The 19,712-nt window shown below is 44.9% G+C and overlaps 1 protein-coding gene across 2 annotated transcripts in view; it reads left to right on the top strand.

Moving 5' to 3' along the window:
- The first annotated feature begins 18 nt into the window (after positions 1–18).
- The window catches only part of nf2a (NF2, moesin-ezrin-radixin like (MERLIN) tumor suppressor a), a 33,010-nt gene continuing 13,316 nt past the window's right edge, over positions 19–19,712 (top strand). Inside the window, exons 1-6 of one of the 2 annotated variants that reach the window (XM_064353634.1) lie at positions 19–1,935; positions 8,931–9,056; positions 9,304–9,426; positions 14,320–14,403; positions 18,000–18,068; positions 18,366–18,448. In XM_064353634.1, the coding sequence (XP_064209704.1) occupies positions 1,822–1,935; positions 8,931–9,056; positions 9,304–9,426; positions 14,320–14,403; positions 18,000–18,068; positions 18,366–18,448 (599 nt within the window). In that variant the 5' untranslated portion in view covers positions 19–1,821. The remainder of the gene's footprint in view (positions 1,936–8,930; positions 9,057–9,303; positions 9,427–14,319; positions 14,404–17,999; positions 18,069–18,365; positions 18,449–19,712) is intronic. The other variant, XM_064353633.1, reaches the window with a different exon arrangement.

Raw genomic sequence — 19,712 nt, 5'->3', positions numbered from 1 at the left:
CGCAAGTTTATAATCACATTAACCGCATCGTTCATTATTTAAACATTTTGCAAGAAACGCGGTAGGGACTATTTGTACTTGTTTTCTTGTTTCCAGATGAAACATGCAGTTGAACAATGTGGATATCATGGCTATGTCGTTCCCATTTTTTAAATTTTGATTCGTGAAGAAAATAAGACTTCCCCTGGTTCAGAGTCAGAATATTTCATTAGGCCTATTTGTTGCAGTGTTATTTAACAGGTTAAGCGAATGTAGCCCACTATACGGTAGCATTAGTTTGTTAGTTTAGCTGTATCGCTTCGATTGGTCGTGTCTCTGCAACTCAACTTGATCAGTAAAGAGGGAGGGACAGAAGCTCGCTTCCGGATGTAAGCTACTATCAGTTTATCAAATGTGGTAACTTTTGTATGGCAGGTTGTTAGTGGTACACTGTCAAACTATAGACAGTTCTTTCGACAACGAAAAATCACCTGTACTCGTGAGAGACCAGTTACAGATCGTGCTCGCTAGAAGTACTAATAGAACCGCTTTTGTCATGACAGCATCAAGTGAATCCTGTGAACGCAATGCAAATGAACACATCCTAAGTACTACATCTTTTTAAATGTTAACGGTGGGCAATTTAACCAAAGCACACTCGGCTACATAATTACCGGTGCCTATGCACACAGCACGGCCTACAATCTAACTTTTTTGTTAGATGTTGCACCAAGGCGAAAGGAGCCAATCACTTTACGGCGATTGGTCGCTAGGCCGCCTCTATGCGTTTTGGTGGTTTGCTGCTGATGCTGCAGCTTTGTAGCCTGTGCTTTCGCAACTTTGTCATAGTTTTTCTTTAATTGTGCATTGCATTTTTGTCTTAAATTAAGAGTGCAATACGATGGTAGTTCCCGCTTTTCTGAGGAAATCAATGTTTCGTCAACCGCCAAATCGTGGAGGACAAGAAAACTGCAAAGTAGCCGGCTGTGGGTAGCTATTGAGCCAGCCAATGTGGATATATTTACAAAGGAAAACACTTAGCTTGCTACCTACGCGCAGCAACTGGGAAGCAATCCAGGTGGACCGATGCGTATGCGTATTCCACGAGTGGACAAACAAGGGGCCTTGATTGGAAACATCCAAGATGACGGCAAACGAAAATGTGTCGATATACTGAGTTAAGGAAAGCATTTAAAAAGTTTGTAGAAACCTAAAAGCTGGCACTCTGCTCGCTCGCCGTGCACATGGGGGTTTATTTAATGAGGTGAAAACAGTCATATAAACTAGCCTACACTAATCGTTACATTTGAGGCTAGCGTACATACTTAGCAGAATACTGTAAAATGAAACTTTGCTGCTAGTTGAGTGTTACTTTTTTTACTATGTCGACCGGGAACATCTCCCATGTTTTGATAAGCTAACCATTGTTAGCCAGCGCTACATATTCTAAAATGAAAACTTTAACACCTGAATAGAGAGGATGAGAGACGTTTCCTTTTGGGATAGAAGATAGTTTAATAGCAAACGGGACCATTAACTGCTTCGAGAAGATGTTGTAGCTGTTGTAGAATCAAGGGATATCAGCAGTGTCTCTGTTTTAAAAAAATATTTTTAATGTACGTGTGCGCATTTTTAAGCCAGTATTTTCTTGGAGTCTGAATGACAAGAAATGTGTTTCTTCTGATTGTAGGGTTTCATATTTTTGAAATTAATGATCGGTGTAACCTAATTACTTTGGCATCCTGGAAAACGTAATATTATTACACCTGTCCGTCGACCGGGTTCGGTTCTACGTGCACTGATTGCATTTTGGAAGAAGGAAACAATAGGTAGATCTACATCATGGCAAGTGCCCTTGCGTCAAGATTGGGTCTTAACTCTTTGCGGAGAAAACAGGCGAAGACTTTCAACGTAAAGATCGTTACAATGGACGCAGAAATGGAATTTAATTGCGAGGTAAGTTCTCCACGCCCTTTGTTTGGTCTCCTCTGCTTGGACGGGTGGTAATTCAGTAAAGAATGCGCTCACTCATTCTGGCATTTTCTGAGTTCCTCTTCTGGAATTTTGTGTAGTTCTTCCGCGGCCCCTCTGCGTGGCACACTTCGCTAGATATTTGACATGACTCGTGTGTCTACACGGGCTTCTTAATTTGGGTCTGGAATATTTTCATTTACAAACCCGTTTAATAAAACCCATTAATATTTTTCTAATAGGTAACGTATATGCACAACAGGCTTGTACTTGGAACAAGCGCTATAGTGCATTTCATCGAAATGTCTTTTTTTAGATGTAGCCCATGCTTTTACAGTGGAGTCCATATTTAACAGTGTCACATGTGCCTTATGACCCCACAAACTCCCCTGTCAAAACTTATACATATATATTCTACATTGTCCATCCTTACATCCCTCACACACTCATACCTATGGGTGATTTAGAGTCTCCAGTAAGCCTAACCTGCATATCTTTTGGACTGTGGGCAGAAACCCATGCAGACATGGGGAGAACATTCAGACTTCACACATTCAGACAATCCCTGGCCGGGATTCGAACCCAGAACCTTCTTTCTGTGACTCGACAGTGCCGTGTATTCTACGTCGTTCAGCAGAATTCACCAGGTTATGGGTCACCTTAATTGTAAAACCAAGAAGACATTTTTCTTATGTTCTCCACTTTATGATATCAAACAGTGGAATTAGTTTAAATTTATATATATATATATGTGTATATATTTTTACCTTCAAGTCTTTTATTCATTATCTAGGCCTATGCCCTTTGCTCTCGTTTTTATTGCGCAATCGTTGTGCGTGGGTGGTGCTCAACATAACAAAGACTGTCAGTAGTCTGAACCTGTGTCCCAGCTGTTGAAACAATATGACAAAATCTATGTCAGCCTGTCTTACGCTTACATTTCTTGTCATTTAGCAGATTGTCTTATCAAGGGTGACTAGCTCAGCTTGCACAGTCTTTTGCATACACTCAATTTAAACAGCTGGAAGCTTTTTTTCTGAAGCAGTTTAGGTTAAGTACTTTGCTCAAGGCTAGCACAGATGTGCCCCACCAGGGTTTCGAACCCGCGACCTTGCAGTTGCAAGCCCTTCCCAAATTGTTATTCTACGCCATCGCACCTGTGAATCTTGGATAAGGCTGCTGGCTTAGCAAATGGGTAATGTTATTCATATGGTAATGTAAGTTCTAATGTAAAATGTAGAAGTAACTAGCCACAGGTATGGGAGCAGGGGAAGGTACACGCAGAATCTAACACAGTGCACAGCAATCCTTAAATTTGTGCTAACACATTTTCATCCAGGTCCTTGTATCCAAGACTGACACCCTGCAACCTTTTTTTCTTTCTTTCTAGTACCTCAGCAGTATGTCCATATTTTGTGAAGCATTGTCCATATTTTGTGCAGCATTGAAAATGTATTTAAAAAAAAAGTACATTTCAGTATCAAATTACATTTCTGTAAGGGTTCTGTTGACTACAGAATGGGGGTGGGGGTAAATTTGTTTGAACTGTAATGGATATCAGCGTGTGGTTGTGTGTCTGAGCAATTTCAGATATTCAAATTAAATGGTGGGCAAAACATGGCTTGCTGGGATGTGGGGGGAAAAAAGCCCAAATCTAATAGTAATTAACAGATTATTGAAGTGAGTGTTGCTGCCAAAAGCTTAGATAATTGCACATTTTCTTGCTATCCTAGGGGGGTCCTGGCTTATTGTTTCCAAGGAAACTCTGGAAATTATTGTCCCAAATGATAATAGCCACTGGTCTGGGTATTTTATGTTTTGAAGAGGGAATTCTACTAATTAGTCCATTTAAATGGCTAATCTAGACTGTGTAAACATGCTGTTTAAGTTTAAGTGAGCATTTGTTTAAAAACTTTTTAGAAAATCCTCTGTTCCTTGACCTTTATGATGTAGGTGGGGGATTCTTGATTGAAAATGGTAGGAACAGTGTTTTGTTTTCCTACTGTTTCATTTTTAACTAATGAATGGAAATGTATGCCCAATGTATAGCCTAGTGATAGCCGAATATATTGCATTTATATAGATCCTTTTTCCTCTAGAGCTTGTGCTTTACAGTAAGCAGGCGAAATGAGCTTGGATGTGAATTTAATTTCCCTGCACATCGGGAATTGAACAATATGCTGTGATGAGATCATATTTATTCTTGTTCTATGAAGCAACCCAGGTGAGGCCTGCATGTGTGTGTGCACGTGTGTGTGAGTCGGTGTGTGAACGTGTGTGTGTGTGAGTGCAGAAGAATGCTAATCCCACAAGGTGGTGACCATGAAAAAAAAGGAAAAAAAGCTGAATGTGCCAATTTCCCTATGAAGAAGAATTTACTACCGCGTGCTGTGTGAAGGAAGCAAACTCAAACTGTCTGGGATTCTTCATAACAGGGATACATCTCCAAAACTTCTCAGATGTTGGCTGCAGAAATCGAGATTTGATTTGATTTATTTAGTTATTTATTGATTGATTGATTTATTTTTTATAAACATCAGAGTTTTTCCCTGGGCCTGCCCTCCCTGTCAGAATTGAGAGCAAGATGATTTCAGACGTTCCCCAGGTTTATCTGGCTCTTGTTGGAAAAACGACATTGCATCTTGATAATAATCAAAAAGTGATACATCCATTTCTAAAGGAGAGAACAAGTCTACCAGTATATTTATCTCTAGAAATAAATCTCTGAGAATGTTTGAAGTTAAACTCAGGAAAGAATTTTGCGAGGAAGAACCAAAAAAAAGTCGTCAAAGACTCCTGAGAAGTGCGTGAACTTCTGAAGACCCCGTTTAACCTCCTTGTGTCATGAAGTTGGAAGTTGACCCAGGGTGCACGTAATGCTGGGTGCCTGGGCTTGAACAGCTGTCATCATTCTACATAAAAACAACTCGTTCAGTTTCATAACATCTGCTGTGGCTCATTGTAGTTTTGGGAGTAGTCTTTTTTTTTTTTTATAGGTATGGTTTCTTTTAAGAGAAAATGAAATTGGTTTAGTTCCTTTTGAGACAAGCCGGTCGTGAACATACCAGTGGAAACGCAATGGTGGTCCTACAGCGAAGGGCCCTGGTGCTTTCGTAATGATGTGGACCACATTTACCTGGAATGGTTTTGACGCACGCATCGCATACCCTTAGAAGTCCAGTTTGGTGTCAGTCGTTACTCGATGGTAACGAGCGATCGCTTTCACCTGATATTAAAGCATTTCTGTGCCATCTATGGTGGGTATAGGCTATGCTAGGTACCCGTGGTGGCCCAACCCCTTTTGAAATTACTTTATAGTGGGTCATACAGTTCATCATAAATATGAATATATTTTAATGCTACTTTACATTAGGATTACAGTCTATAATGATTTCTAGAAAGGACACGTAAGGCAGAGTTTGTTCCTGTTGTGCATTCACTTTCAACTCCCACATTTTGTTTTGATCACAGAAGTCATAACTTGCACCCACGTCATCATTGCGAAGTAGGCTGTTCACCAAGAGAGAGGCCACTTTCGAAGGCATAATTCATTCAACATGATATTCTTATTCCCCTGAGACGCAATAAGCCGCTTTGTTCCCAGATCCAATGGGAAGTTTAATTGAGTGCATGTTTACAGAAAGATTATACCCGTTTTTAAACGGCACTTAAAATGATTTGGCACAATATTATTCGCCCTTACTCCTCCAAGCCCCGACTGTTCAGCTTCCTTTTATCGGTCTTGGTTGTATCGCTCAAACCGGCGCTGTGTGGACGCTCTATATTTAGACTTTTTCCAATTAAAGCCAGCAGTTGGAGAAGCCCCTCCAGCCACGGCGGTTCTAGCAGAGCTAGTTTTCTTTTCCCCGCTCGGAGGACAACAGGAAACGAGCGGCTCATGACCGAGGAATGTCTCTGAATTAACAGAAACCAGATGGAGCGAAATGCTCGATGGCTTTTCTGTGAATGGAGAATGGAGGCGGGGGGGGGGCGCTTTACCTTACCTTACCCCACCCCCACCCCCCTCCTCTTCACCAGCCGGACGCTTCTCCCGCCGTCACCCTTCCTGTCCGTGCGGGACGACACTGGGAAACTAAACTGGAGGACGGCCCCCCCAAATCAAGGCCTCTATTCAGTCATGTCCCAAAGGGAAGATGGCTCTGAAGGTGTCAGATTTAAGTAAGTTGTTTATAATAACTGTCTGTGATCTGAATGTAAAAAGGCCTCTGGAACAGTTTCATATTTTGAGATGGACCCGATTTAAAAAATAATCTGCCAATTTCTTGGTGTTGGAAAAAGCCCATGAATATTGACAGGGAATAAATAATACCACATTTACAAATGGGAGCTTGTGCTTCTTCTTGCAGCGACTTTGATGTTCTGCAATGACGCGAGTTGCAATAACAACTTAAAAACTGGGACAAAGAAGGACCAAGTCCCATCATCCCCGGACTCTAATACTTTGGCCATAGACACGCACACAGACACACACACACCACTGCATACAACCGCCAGAACTGTGCCAAGAAAGTAATAATACTAAATAACAATAACCGGGAAATAGTGAACACTTTACCCAGGTACAAAAAAAAAGAAGCCCTTTCAAATCAGGATTCTCAGTCTGTCCTCCCTAACAGTGCAAACTGACCCTCCCAAGCTCTGAACATTATGAAACCCCTCCACATCATTCCTAATCGCAAAATAATCACACTGTACCCTTAGGGACATGGAAAGCATCCCTCTCAACATCACAGCTGGGTCAGTCACTGTGGCATACTGCATAAAATACAATCAGTTTTGATGATGATGATGATGATGATGATGATGATGATTGTGGTAGTGACAGGCTTACACACAAAAAAAGTCTCCTTTTTTACTTGTTGCATTAAAAAGCATGCTTAAGGTAATGACCAGCGTTTTCTAGTTATATATTGCTTCTGGAAAACATGTTTGTAACCGTTATAATTTATACTTTTATTCTGATTTTATCGATGCAGTGTACTTGTACATGTGGACTCGCTTGCACATTTTTGATGAGGACGGCCCACAAATTTAATTTAATTACCTTTTCCAGACCCCCAATTGTAAACTTGTTGAAAGCGGGATTTTGATTGTACTCTATTGTGACCACAAGGTGGCAGCAAACGTTAAGAATTGCGGCGTTTTTTTACATGGGTTTCTTTTTATTGTGTCTGAAGCTCTGCTAATTTTAACTGCATCATAGTCAGTCGATCCCATGGCAATAATCTAGAAATAGCGCACTTGTTCAGTATCCGTTCTCAGCACATTTTGTAATTGCAGTAGTTTAGTCGAAATCTCATCTTGTGTCTTCAAAAACCATGGTTAATTTCCTCGTGGGAAATACCTGGTGGTGTTAAAATATATTGAAAGGGAATAATTCATTCAGGCGCAATGCATTGTGCTTTTACGGATGCGAGTACGGGAACGGGCATGACTCGAGCCTGATCGCGGATCAGCACTGGGGATGTGTTATCATTCCCAGGCTGCGTGATCTTTGCCTTGATTTCTCATCGCTTTGAACTCTCCGATAGAGGGATCAGTCTATCAATGAAACCCCCCCGACGCATTGATCTTTCCTGCCGTCATGACACAGCGACCGATTCGGAGAGGCGTGCTGCCGGCTCGAGACATTTCACTGTCGTTTCAGGCGCGGGTCTCGGTGACTGAACTCTCGATTTAGGTGCCAGCCGCAGTTTGACAGATGTGATCAAATGACTGCAACCAAATTACAAGGAAAATGTCACGGGCACTTAGGGGACCTGGATATTGGCTTAAAAACGCGTTGCTGTTCTCTCACTGAGTGTTTTGCGGGTTTATATCCCGGTTGCTCCGTGTCCAAGACGCCATTCTATATTTAAAAAAAAAAAGCGATTTTTAAAAGTATTATTATTACGGCGATTGTAATCGGTTTGTATTTTAGTCATTTGAGGTTTTTCCTCCCTAAATTGATTTCACCTCAGGTGCACCGTTTGCATGATTTGCACTTCACAGAAGGCTGATGCTATCAATGCAGATCCAATATGCCCTCAACGCGCCGTTACATAACTCCCTTCGCCTTATTAGGCTAGCACTTGAAATTCTTCCTTCTCATTCTTTAAATACGCTCTACCCTTTAATTTCAATCTCGCAGAGATAAAAATATAATTGAAAACGTGCCTTTGATCTTGTAGGCTCGCGCACAGAAGACAGAGACGCGCTTTGCTCACCTCCCGCCTTGAACTGGCGCGTTTAAGAAACTTAGTGATGCACAGGCTAAGCGCGCGATTGCGGTTATCGTTCATTGCGACTTTGCGAGTACCCTATTCTACATCCCCATCACCGACGTTCTATGCACAAGCTGCGCGTGACGGTTATGCGCCAGAATTCACATCGCATCCATTTGTCTACATTTACACTGCAGCTTGAATGAGACGCATGACAATCTTTTCCCCGGCGACGTTAGTCACTGATGCATCTGCGCAAGATTGGCTGTGGCAGTTTCAGTGCACACATTTAGACATTGCTGCTAAAGCTGTTAAGTCATTTGCATACTGTGCCAGTTCTGTCATAAAAATGGCTGAAGGCCATACTGTAATGTTTTGTAAATATTAACTCGTTATTTAAAAGAAGGTCGATGCAATAGCGAGCTTTGTTGCATGTAAGGAAGATAAGTAAATGCTTCTATCATGCAGTCAAGTGTTCTGGCAAACGATCTGCAGAATGTTCCAAGATCTACTGTTGCCAGTATTGAGGAATAAGCAAGTGTAAGTACTTATTGGTGTTGTGTGGTTGTGTAGGTCCTGAGGGCCACAGTGTCTGCCGGTATTTGCCCCAACCGCGCCCTACACCACCTGATCTAAGAGCAATGCTTGTGGGAATGTAAACAGGAACTGCAGGAGTTCCGCTGCAGTGTCACAGCTGTGGCACGAACATTTAGCGTGAATACGCGTGGCACTAAACCGGCCTGCGTCTCTCTCCAGGTCAAATGGAAAGGGAAGGACCTCTTCGATTTGGTGTGCCGGACTCTGGGTCTCAGAGAGACCTGGTTTTTCGGCCTGCAGTACGACGTGAAGGACACCGTGGCCTGGCTGAAGATGGACAAGAAGGTAAGGGTTGCGTTCCGTACAGCCCTCCTCCTGTAGCTCAGCAGTAGCACTGCAGTAGCGGAAGGAAACGTCGACTTCTGTTTTCCGCAGTAGAACACTGATCTGAGGTCAGTGTTCTGCCGCAGACCAGAGCAGCCGATGCTTCCTCCACCCTCGCTCTCCTGACCGGAGATCAGCGCTACTGCAGTGAGGGAGGAATTGAAATTTTTTAACATCATGAATGGGAAAACTTTTTGTTTGTCTGCAGGTCTTGGACCATGACATCCCTAAGGAGGAGCCCATAACCTTGCACTTCCTGGCCAAGTTCTACCCGGAGAACGCGGAGGAGGAGCTGGTGCAGGACGTCACTCTGCATCTGTTCTTCCTGCAGGTGAGATGGAACTCTTGAGCCCACCTGAGGTGTTTACCCATGTCAGTGTGTGTACCTGCTGTACTTAATGAAAATGAGTACTTCCTTTGGGTGTTTCCTGTTGGCTTTTCTGACCGTTTCCAAAGGCAGTACTTTCTTTTTATCTTTAAAGTTTTCAAGATGTGTGTGTGGGGGAGTGGGGGGGGCTTTCTTTTGTGCATTTTATTCCCAGTTTTCGTATTGTGTCCTCAAGTGTTCATATTGAATCCAAAGACCATATGCAATCCGGTATAATGATTTTGGACTTGTGTTGGTAAATGCTGAGTTTTATTAGGTCAGCACCAGTCTCACGTGGCCCAAAACATGTTCTCCTGGCTCACGTCCCCAAATCCGTCCCACCGTGGGACTGCTAAAAGCTGACGGGGCGGGTTCATCCCTGTACTTTCAGACCAGGAGGCCCAAGGTCCTCAAACCGGGCAGCGATCCTGTGGGCCTTCAACTGCTCCTGCTGCATTACTTCCAGGGTGTCAAACTTGTGTCATCTCAGGCCAACCTTACAAAATGTTTATTTCCAATGCTGCAGAAAGTAGACTGTGACTCTGCGATGAATGAAAAGTATGCTGATGTTTTGGCTTAACATTTTAAGTCCTGTGTGGCATCATTGGGTGTACTGCAACTGCAATCACTCAATCCTAACTGCAATAAACCCTGCGATTCTTCACACAATTTCAGTTCTCAGGTCCGTTGCACAGAATATCGATCTCCACCCGTTTTCCATAAGCGCTTTCCAAGGAATTTATCAAGATGTATGAACACAATTAAGTTTAACAATAAGAAGAGACAGTTTAGCCCATTACATAAATGTATTTATTTATTTATTTTTAACTTTAGCCATAGTGTTCCCAACTGAACCCGACTTTGAACAGTCCACAGGTCACTGCTTTTCCTGCCAGACCTGTGTACCCTGTCCTCATATGTATAGTGTGTGACCAAATTCCCTGGAGAACTCATAATGCGGTGAGAACCTGCAGTAATGACCGTTACAGTCAAAGAAAGCCCTCTGAAGTACGCCTGTGACCGAAACAGGGGAAAATCAAGATTTTCCCAGAATAAGTGGGGACGTGTGAAAAGTGGCTGAAATCTGGGGGCTGTCCCAGGAAAAAAAAAGACAAGATTTCTGGTCACCCTGCAGCTGCCCCCGCTTCAGAAATGAGTCCATTATTTTTTAATTCCCGCGGCCCGCCGGTGGCCGTTCTGAAGACCTGTCGAGGTGGCCGGCGGTTCCTTAACAGGCTAATCTCGAGAGCGCGGACGGGAGCAAATTCGTCGGCGGTCTCTTCGTTCGGCCGAGCGGGTCTGATGGAACGAATGCGTGGAATTGCCCTCTCTCGTACGAACGTTCGGAGAACTTTGAAGAATTTCTTTGTCGGCTGGAAGCTGTATCTCTGTTGTCGGGGGCTGGATGTTGTCGACCCAAAGCTCCTCTGCCAGCCATTTATGAAAACATGGAGAGTCTGTTTATTAAGTTATGAGGGCCAAGACACCGTGATCTCCAACTCATTAATGATTTGAGAGATAGGCTACGGAGTTAGTTGACTCCTGTAAAGTATCTGGTATGGATAAGCCTCCAGACTCATTTATTATTTATTGAAAGTTTCAGTTTTCATTCCAGTGTTTATATATATGTGAGTGTGGTGTGATTTCGATTTTATTTTTCAAAAAGAAACTTGTATATATATCTGAAAGGGAGACCAAAAATGAGACGAGAGGAAAGTAGCTTTGTCCCTTATTCAACAGATCCTTGTATTGTCACGCAGTCGCAAGTTTATTGATCTCCCTATGTACAGTTATTCATGTATTCAGAATTAATTTGCTAGCTGCCTGAAGGGAGATTAAACTAAGGCTCCCTAAATCAGATCTGCTTATAGTTTTCTGTTTTCAAAATCAACCAAAAGGCGTAACAGAAACCTAATTAAATACCAGCAAACAGGTTGATTGTGTTGATTGTGTCTGGAGCTGTTTGAAGCTGCAGCCATATCATTTCTGTATGTTAAAAAAAAAAAAATCATTCAGTTTGACACGATACAAACATTAAAGGAGCATTTGCAACATGGCACCCATACTCTTTTTGTGTTTATGTTTAACTGTTAGGGACTTAATGAGCGGTGTATCCACAGTGCGGAAGTGTCCTCTCATCCAGTTAGGTATTTTCACACTCTCGCTGATTTGTGGGCTATAAACTACATTTAAAGACGAAATTAAAAACGTAATTATTAATTCTTGTACTCGTGAACCAAAAGCCAGACGGCAGGTTGTCAGCACAGTTGATATGTAATTGGATCATTTTGAAAATGAAATATTGTGCGTTATTTATTTTTTTTTTTTTTTTGATTACCCTAAGTTTTCAAGATTGGTTAAATTTGGTTTCTGCGGCTGCAGCATGATGATAAGTAGACCTTTCTGTTACTGGGATTGTTTTACTCTGAGGCTAATTATGCTTTTTGTCTGTTTTTCTCATCAATTATGCGTCGCTGTCAAACGCGGAAAATGGCCATGGATAGGGTCATCACCGTAATGACTTAATAATTATGACTGGAAATTAACCAAAATATTGTCCAACTCCGGAGCGGAATCATAATTAATGCCCACTCGGTAGACGGAAGGTGGTGAAGTGTGTACATCTGTTCAGACTGTGTAATGAGCGTATTTTTGAGACTTATAAGCAGATCCGAAATGGCTACGATGCGGCGTCTTCGCGAGGCTTTTCTCAGTGATACAGGCGTATTTTTACACCAGGCGAATCACCCTGACTTGCTCAGCAGTTTTAGATGCCTCCTTTGTTTGTCGCTAATCCCCGAGACTCGAAAAGCGCCCTACAGATCCGCTCAGTCGCCAGTTTTTTCGGGGCACTTCGCAGCGGGGTTCTTGTCTACAATTCACCGTTGCACATGTACGCATGTCAGGCATTTTGCGGCGTCCTTTTTAAACTCCCTTGAGGAACAAATGGACCCGTTGTTTGTGGATGTCTGGTCTAGCTAGATCTTTTTTTTTTTTGTGGTAAAACGTAAATATGTGTATTGCAGTGTAAATGGCATAATCATGTAGCAAAAATGAATACTTGCTTATTATTGCTATACTGCAGTAACGACAACGTTGAAGCACCATGGAAAATAAACGATTTGGTGAAGGATGAGTCAGGTGGGCCTTTGACAAAGCTTACAATAGATCTCTTATGAAGTTCTGCATATCACTAACTATTGTTGTTGCAGTAGGTTATTACCCTCTAATTAACTTTCCTGTTTTGTCACTATTTACCCAATACAGCCTCTCTCACCTACCCATGTATGTGTCATGCTCAGACCCGCTCACTCAGTAACATTCTTTTTTCGTGTCGCTACTGGATTTCAGCTTGAAGCCATTTTCTATTAGTAGAATAATAATGTGTTTCCGTTGCAATCTGAGTGCGCTTTATTTTCATTAGAAATTTTAAGTGTCAATTTCCCCAAATTTTAAATATTTTTAAGAGTAAAGCACCCTTGCTTAGCAGCTCATCTGTATTCACTGCTGTATTTTTGGTTCTTAAATGGGTCTTTCGAGGCTGGTCGAGAAAATGTTTTCATTATGAAAGCGCTCAGAAGTAAAAATAGCGGAGCGGTGGCGATCGATTCGGCTCGCTCCCCGCTGGTGTCCCCTTTGTGTGTTTCGGGACCCCGTTTTGTGCCCTTGGTTACTCGCTGAGAGCCCGGTTGCCAGGGGCTGCGGTTGTAGCGGTCGCCGGGTAAAGACGGACACGGCTCGGCGTGTGGCGGCGCTCGCGTTGGCATGGCGATGGAGTGACCCCACCAGCGGCTCTGCACAGTGCGTTAGTGACGAGTGTCCTGGAACCCAATGAGAGGGGGGGCGACGCCCGCACCGTGTTTTTCAGTTTGCCAAAATTGGCTTTCTGTAGTCACTGCATCTGTCCTGTACACTACCACACTGCTTTAGGGCTGTGGAAATGCAGCTTGTGTGGGGTTCAAAGAGCGGTTACCTGTCTGCTTGTTTGTAGGGCATTATGAGTCCCACCTATGGCCTTGGCTTCCAGAAAAGTGGCAGTTTGGGCGAACTCAGTGAACTGAGTCTCCTCCAGGTGGCGCACTTGAGTCTGTATTAGCTCTAGCCCCTGCGACCGATGCTTCTGTGCCTTTTGGCCCTGTTTCCATCCACCAAAAACGCACGGGTGACCAGTGACAACAGGCCGGCCTTGAGCTCCGGGCCGTTTCGGACGTCCCCGCTTTTTCTGCGCTCGTACACCCGCGGCCCCCACGGCCCGCGCGGCCCGTCAAAGCCCGCGCCCTCCCCCCCCCACGCTTCCCGAGCGCCGCGTCGTAAAGAACCGCGTTAACGGTTGGGGACGGTTGGGGAAATGCGTCCATAAATCCATCCCCGATGGCGGCGATGACTCCGCGAAGCCGCGGACGAGCAGATTAATCACCTGGCGGCTCGTTCATCAGTCTTCTCCCGCGCGTCACGGATACGCCAGGGAGGCGCGTAACGCGCGGGGAACCGTGTTCTGATTCTTAAGCGCTTCCTCTCTGTCTTCCCGGCTCGTCTTTTCCTCCTGCTCCTCCTCCTCCTCCTGCTCCTCCTCCTCCTCCTCTGTCTCCGGTGCGCTTGAAGGTCTTGCGTGGAGAAGCCCGTTCGTGGGGGTGACTTTTTTCCTTAATAAAAAAAAAAATTTACACTCTGGCGCAAAATGAGTTCTGTGCTGGCCCGTGAAGCTCACTGAAGCCTGAACGTGAGAGTGGAACTCGAACTCCGGAGGGAATACAGAGCAGCTCGAACGTCTCCACGTCGCTTTGAAGGTGCGATGTGGTCGGGTTAGCAGCCTGTGGAGCTCACTCTCTTTCCTCTCCCCTTTCCATTTCCTTACAGGTAAAAAAGAAGATTCTAGAAGAAGAGATCTACTGCCCCCCCGAAGCATCCGTCCTGCTAGCTTCCTACGCCGTGCAGGCTAAGGTTTGTATCCCACTATTCCATGGAGAAGTTGCCCCTAAGCATTGTCTTGGGGTCAGCTAACTCCATCCAAATCCTAACCTAGCATATTATGAAGAAAATTCTAAACTGATCCCAGCTCAGTGCTCACGGGCAACTTGCACCTGTGCCCATCCCACCCTCGGTAAAAAGGTCTCGATTCCTGCCCGTTTCGAGAGACTGCGCTTCACGTGAAGGACGGCGCTTATTTTACGCGTGAGGAGTCCCGCTTCGCAGGCTACGGCGCTGTCCACGGCTCACAGAGCCGCGATTCTGACACCAATCCAGGAGTTATCTCTGGGGGGGGGAAAAAAAAGGAAAAAAAAAGCAGATGGCAGCTTGATTGACAGCCAGGCCCCGAAAATCCGCCCGATTATCTCGGGGCCCCAGCTGAACGCGCGGATCTCGTCCGGCGCCAATTTACAGGCCTTGGCGGCGCAGCGGGTTTCCTCCGCGCGAGCCGCTAATCACTTTTGGGCCCCCCCCCCCCTTCGGATCGATTAAGCCTGACCAGATATCACGGCGCAGTGCTCGACCACGGAGGCTTTTTTATCTGAATCGATTGGCTCGCTCTCCAGAAATGGCGGACTGTAACGCCAGGCTGTTGGGGCTCCCCCTGTCAGTGGAACTGTGCGATTGGCCAGGGGGGGCTTCAGAGGACCGCTGCTGTACCCCGGCTATTCGGCTTAGAGAACAAAGTGATTTTGTGTTCCCTGACAAATGGGTGGAGAGGGTGAAGGATGAATATAACAGAGAGAGAGAGAAGGATGAGAGTGAGGGGATGAGAGGGAGGAAGAGAGAGAGAGGGAGATGAGATGCATGAGAGAGCCGGAGAGAAAAGAGATGTGGAGCTGTGTGTGTGTGTGTGTGTGTGTGTGTGTGTGCGTGTGCGTGTTTATGTGAGAGAGTGTGTGAGAGAGGGTGTGTAAAAATGAAGAGAAGAAAGCAAGGAGACCTTAAAGATCATGGGTGGATGAGTGGTTATAAGATTGGAGAGAGAAAAAAAGGAGGGAAAAGCTGGGGAAAGAATGTGCAAAGTGAGAGAAGGGGTCAGAAGAGAGAGGGAGGGAGGGAGGACAGGACAGGACAGATGCGGGCGAAGGAGACGGACGGAGACGGGGGAACTAGCTCCTGGAACGTGGCGTCTGCTTTGCATGCAGAGGGGCCTTTTCTCCTCGAAGCTGACAGGAAGCCGCAGACAGCAGCTGCTGTGATACACCTCCTGTGGGTGAAGGTACAGAGGAGACGGAGACGACCACTCCTCCCGCGGGCGGAGGGGGAGGGAGGGAGGGAGGAATGGAGGAGGGGGTGGGTGTACAGACGTGAGCGAAATTACAAGTCCGCTTAACGCGAATGTGCAGGATTTTAGCCTCAAAATCTGATTGGTTGGCTGTTGGCAAGGACGGCGGTACTTTGGTTTGCTTGCGAGCGTGTGTCCTTGTGTATGTCTTTGTGCACGTGTGTTTGCGTGCGCGTGTGTGTCCTTGTCTGTGTGTGCTCTTTTTCTCATTGGATTAGGGTTTCTCTGAACAATAATGATTTTATAACGTCAAACACAGTTTAATTGTGTTTAATCTGAAACTACTTGAACAGTAATACAAGCTACCCAGGGATCACACAAGGCTGCAGGGTCTGTTTGTCCACAAGGCTTGCCTGAAGAAGTGTTCTGGCCCCTCCATCAAAAAAAAAAACGAACAAATCTAAAACCCCTCTTGCCAGCTTTTCCCGGTATTGATTCCCGAAATGAACAAACACGCGAATATTGGCTGAGTAAAGTTACGATGCATTTTCGCGGTATGGGTCTCCTGGTAACGGTATACCGCCAGTGACTCTCCTCCATCAGTGACTTTGTCTTTGTCGTTAACGCTGCCCCCATAAATCGTGTTCCGGAAGTCCTCGGTCCGTTTGTTGAGTTGTTAAGCCTGAAAATTGCCAGCGGCGGCCATTTCAAAGCGCTGGTCGGCTGCCAGCTCCAGGCCTCCGGTGCTGAGAGAGGGAGGCCCAGGCTAAGCCGTCCGGATCGGCCGTACCCAGGGACGGTTAGCAGCTGGCCGTCTGTCTGTCCGTCCGCTCCCAAAACCGTTCCCAGCATCCCACCAATTCCCAAAAAGAATCTGCATTGCCTATTTTTCTCTCAACTCCGAAACTCGTGGCTGATCCACAGTAAAAAAACAAACGCGCACACACACGCACTCATGCGTGCACACACACACACACACGTGCACACATGTACACACACGCAATTATTTTTATTTTTAGTTTAAGTTCTGTAGCAGAACCGGCATCAGCCGATGAACATTTATTCAAACGTACAGGTGCTCGTGAAGGGAATTTTAAGGAGGAGTGCAATTAAAAGATGAATTCAGTTTGATTTTCATGTTTGCTCCTTGTCACTGCTATTCCGAGCACACATTTTATGTGATGAGCAAATAATCCTGTTCTTGATTTATGAAGTACTGGGAACCTCTTTGATATCTTGGGAATGTTTTCTCACGCCCTATTGGAAATGATAATGATGCAGGGTTGGCATGTACTAAAACATCTCAGAGTTTATTTTGCTGTGCAGGAAGGGCCTCCAACCCCCCCCCCCCCCCCCACAGCATATCCCCAATCCTTAGCTAACACGCCTTCACAGAGATGGCTCTGCATTTGCAGATCCCATGGGCCATGGGATCATCTTGGATCGAGTGCTCAGTTGACAAACCTTTCCAATAAATGACGATAAATGTGTTTAAAATGAAAAATATATTTATTTTAGTGAATTTAGGAAGGCGTTACCATTTCTATCCACAACATTTTTGCTGATCTTTGGACATGAAAGACTTGTTGTGGCCAAACAAATAAAAAATAAAAATCAGAACCAAGTTTCTTGCTCATATTTACAGGGAACTGAACATAGAAACGTGGCATTGCATACATTTTCAGTTACTGTTTTGTTCAGTTTTCTGAACCCGTGACTTCTCGTTTTTCTTTTTCTCTTCATTCTTTCTGAACTGAAGCCGCTGTTCTGGAACTGAAACATATGTTCTCGGTTTCTGTGAAAAAGGACCTGTGCTGATCCATAGATCCATATTGCATGTGGATGGATGTACATGTGGGAATGGGCACAGGATAGCCATCCAGATGATTTATGGAACGTTGAAACTGCACAGCTCTGCCTCCAGGACACATGGGTAGATTGAGGACAGTGCTTTGCCCTGAAATATCTGGTTTGATTCAGGAAAAGAAAGTCAGAAACATGAATACCAATGATTCTAAAGGTTAGACCCGACGTATTAAATCCTGATTTTCACCCCCTTTTAAGGTCAAACCAATGTGGAATAATTGATCACCACCCCCTAATACAGTCCTGGTTTTTTCTGAATTATGATACATAGGGGACCTCTATGAAAGGATAAAATGCAGAGAAATTATGCAGTCGAATTTCCAGCCCCAACTAGACTTTTTATTGTGTGGCACTGTAAACTCTTGTGGGCAAATTGTAAGTGCCCCAAAATGAATGTATCGTGCAAGGCGTATTCAAGCTTCTAAGCTAATCTCCCGTATCCTGCTTTTTCTTCTTCTTCCTTTTCTTTTTGCAGTACGGAGACTACGACCACAACGTTCATAAACCGGGCTTTCTGGCTCAGGAAGAGCTGCTGCCCAAGAGGGTGAGTGGCCTTCGCATTGTCCCTCATTTCAAAACCGCTACTGGAGTGAGTGGCTGTTCAGGAAGTAAAAAAAACAAACACAAAAAAAAAAAAAAAAAACAAGGTCCTGTCTTCCAGTGAAGTAAAAGATCTATTTTCATCCTGAGATGGCTGAACCGCATCCTGTAAGTTAACCCCCGGGGGTAAAGGGAGGTCTCTTCCTAAGCCAGCGAATGCAGAGATTTGCGGCAGAGGGAAGGCGAGGATCTGCTCGTGACTCGTTCGTCACAGACGAAGGCTGCGTGCGTCTGTTTGCAGGTGATACACCTGTACCAGATGACTGCGGAGATGTGGGAAGAGAGGATCACTGCATGCTACGCGGAGCACAGGGGACGAACGAGGTAGAGACCCCCCCCGCTGTTCCACGCCGCCATGGCAACGGCAGGTCACAGTTTATCAGGCCTGCGAGTTTGACTCCTCGCACTCCTGAGGGGTGTGAGCGAGGCATCATGGGTAATCTGTAATCCCCGCCCTCTATTTTCACACCTCCACCATGACATTAATCTCGCTGAAAATTTCACAGTCAGTGCATTAATGATGATAATAGCTTTATTTATATAGCACCTTTCTTACATTAAAATGCAACTCAAAGTGTGTTCCAAGCATAATGAACTAAAATAAAACGAGATAAAATGTAGTGAGCATAGAAATGTACCGTGAATTGTGCCTGTTCCAGCACTGCAGTATTTTACATTGGATGTTCACATCTATCCCCAGTACTTTCCAAGAGGTGTCATTCTCCATTAAATTATGCACCATAGCCTACGCATTTTAAAATGTTAGGTTCGTAGATGCATACATAGATGCATGGCCATTTTAAATTAAAAATAGCCCTGCGATATTTAGTCCGATATCCGTTGACCTCCAGTTGTCAGGGAGACAGTGAGTTAACGGCTTCCGGCTCTCCGGCGCGGTTCTCAAAGAGAAAACCGCTTAACTTCTTGGGCGTGATAACCTCAGTCACAAGATGGACGTCTAGCGCGATAAGGATGTTCTGCAGGCAGAGTTCGGCGCAAGACAAAGTGACAGGGCCTATCTGAGCAGCAGCACGGGTATCGGGCGTGAAAATCAGTGTCAGTTATCTAGAGCTCCTGGCGGAGGTGGCCAAGTCCACAGCAACAATCGATAGCGTTTTTCTTGTTTTACAAACGGCAGACTGCATTCCGCGATCGTGGATGAACTGTTTGACTCCGTCGTTGCTGTTGCAGTTTTTTAAATTCTTCTCCTTTTTAGAGGTTTATTGTGAGCTCAGTGAGTTTCAGGAGAGCGTTTTAGCAACGAAGCAAAAATAAATCATCGTTAATATTTCATTTGAAGACGGCCCACCCCTGATCCATCGGTCTCTCCGCATCGAAGCACGGGGAAAAAGACTAGGCGAGACTTTTGTTTATTGCACATCTCTTAACTTCAGCGACCTCCTCTCTTAGCGCAAGAGAAAGCTGGCTTCGGGGGGATCATTAGCACGCTTTGATTAGCTTCAGCGAGGAGGAAAGTGTTTTCCTGTCGGCGGAGTTTAACAGTCCGAATCTGTCTCCTAACGTTGTTAAACGCTCGACCTGTGAAAGGTGCGCCCGACAGGAACTTAGCGCGGCGAGGAGGAGGGCA

This window comes from Anguilla rostrata, chromosome 10 (genome assembly GCF_018555375.3).
Source record: "Anguilla rostrata isolate EN2019 chromosome 10, ASM1855537v3, whole genome shotgun sequence".
NCBI classification, from domain to species: domain Eukaryota; kingdom Metazoa; phylum Chordata; class Actinopteri; order Anguilliformes; family Anguillidae; genus Anguilla; species Anguilla rostrata.
Note: the sequence above shows the minus strand (reverse complement) of the source record. Positions and strands in the feature narration are given on the sequence as shown.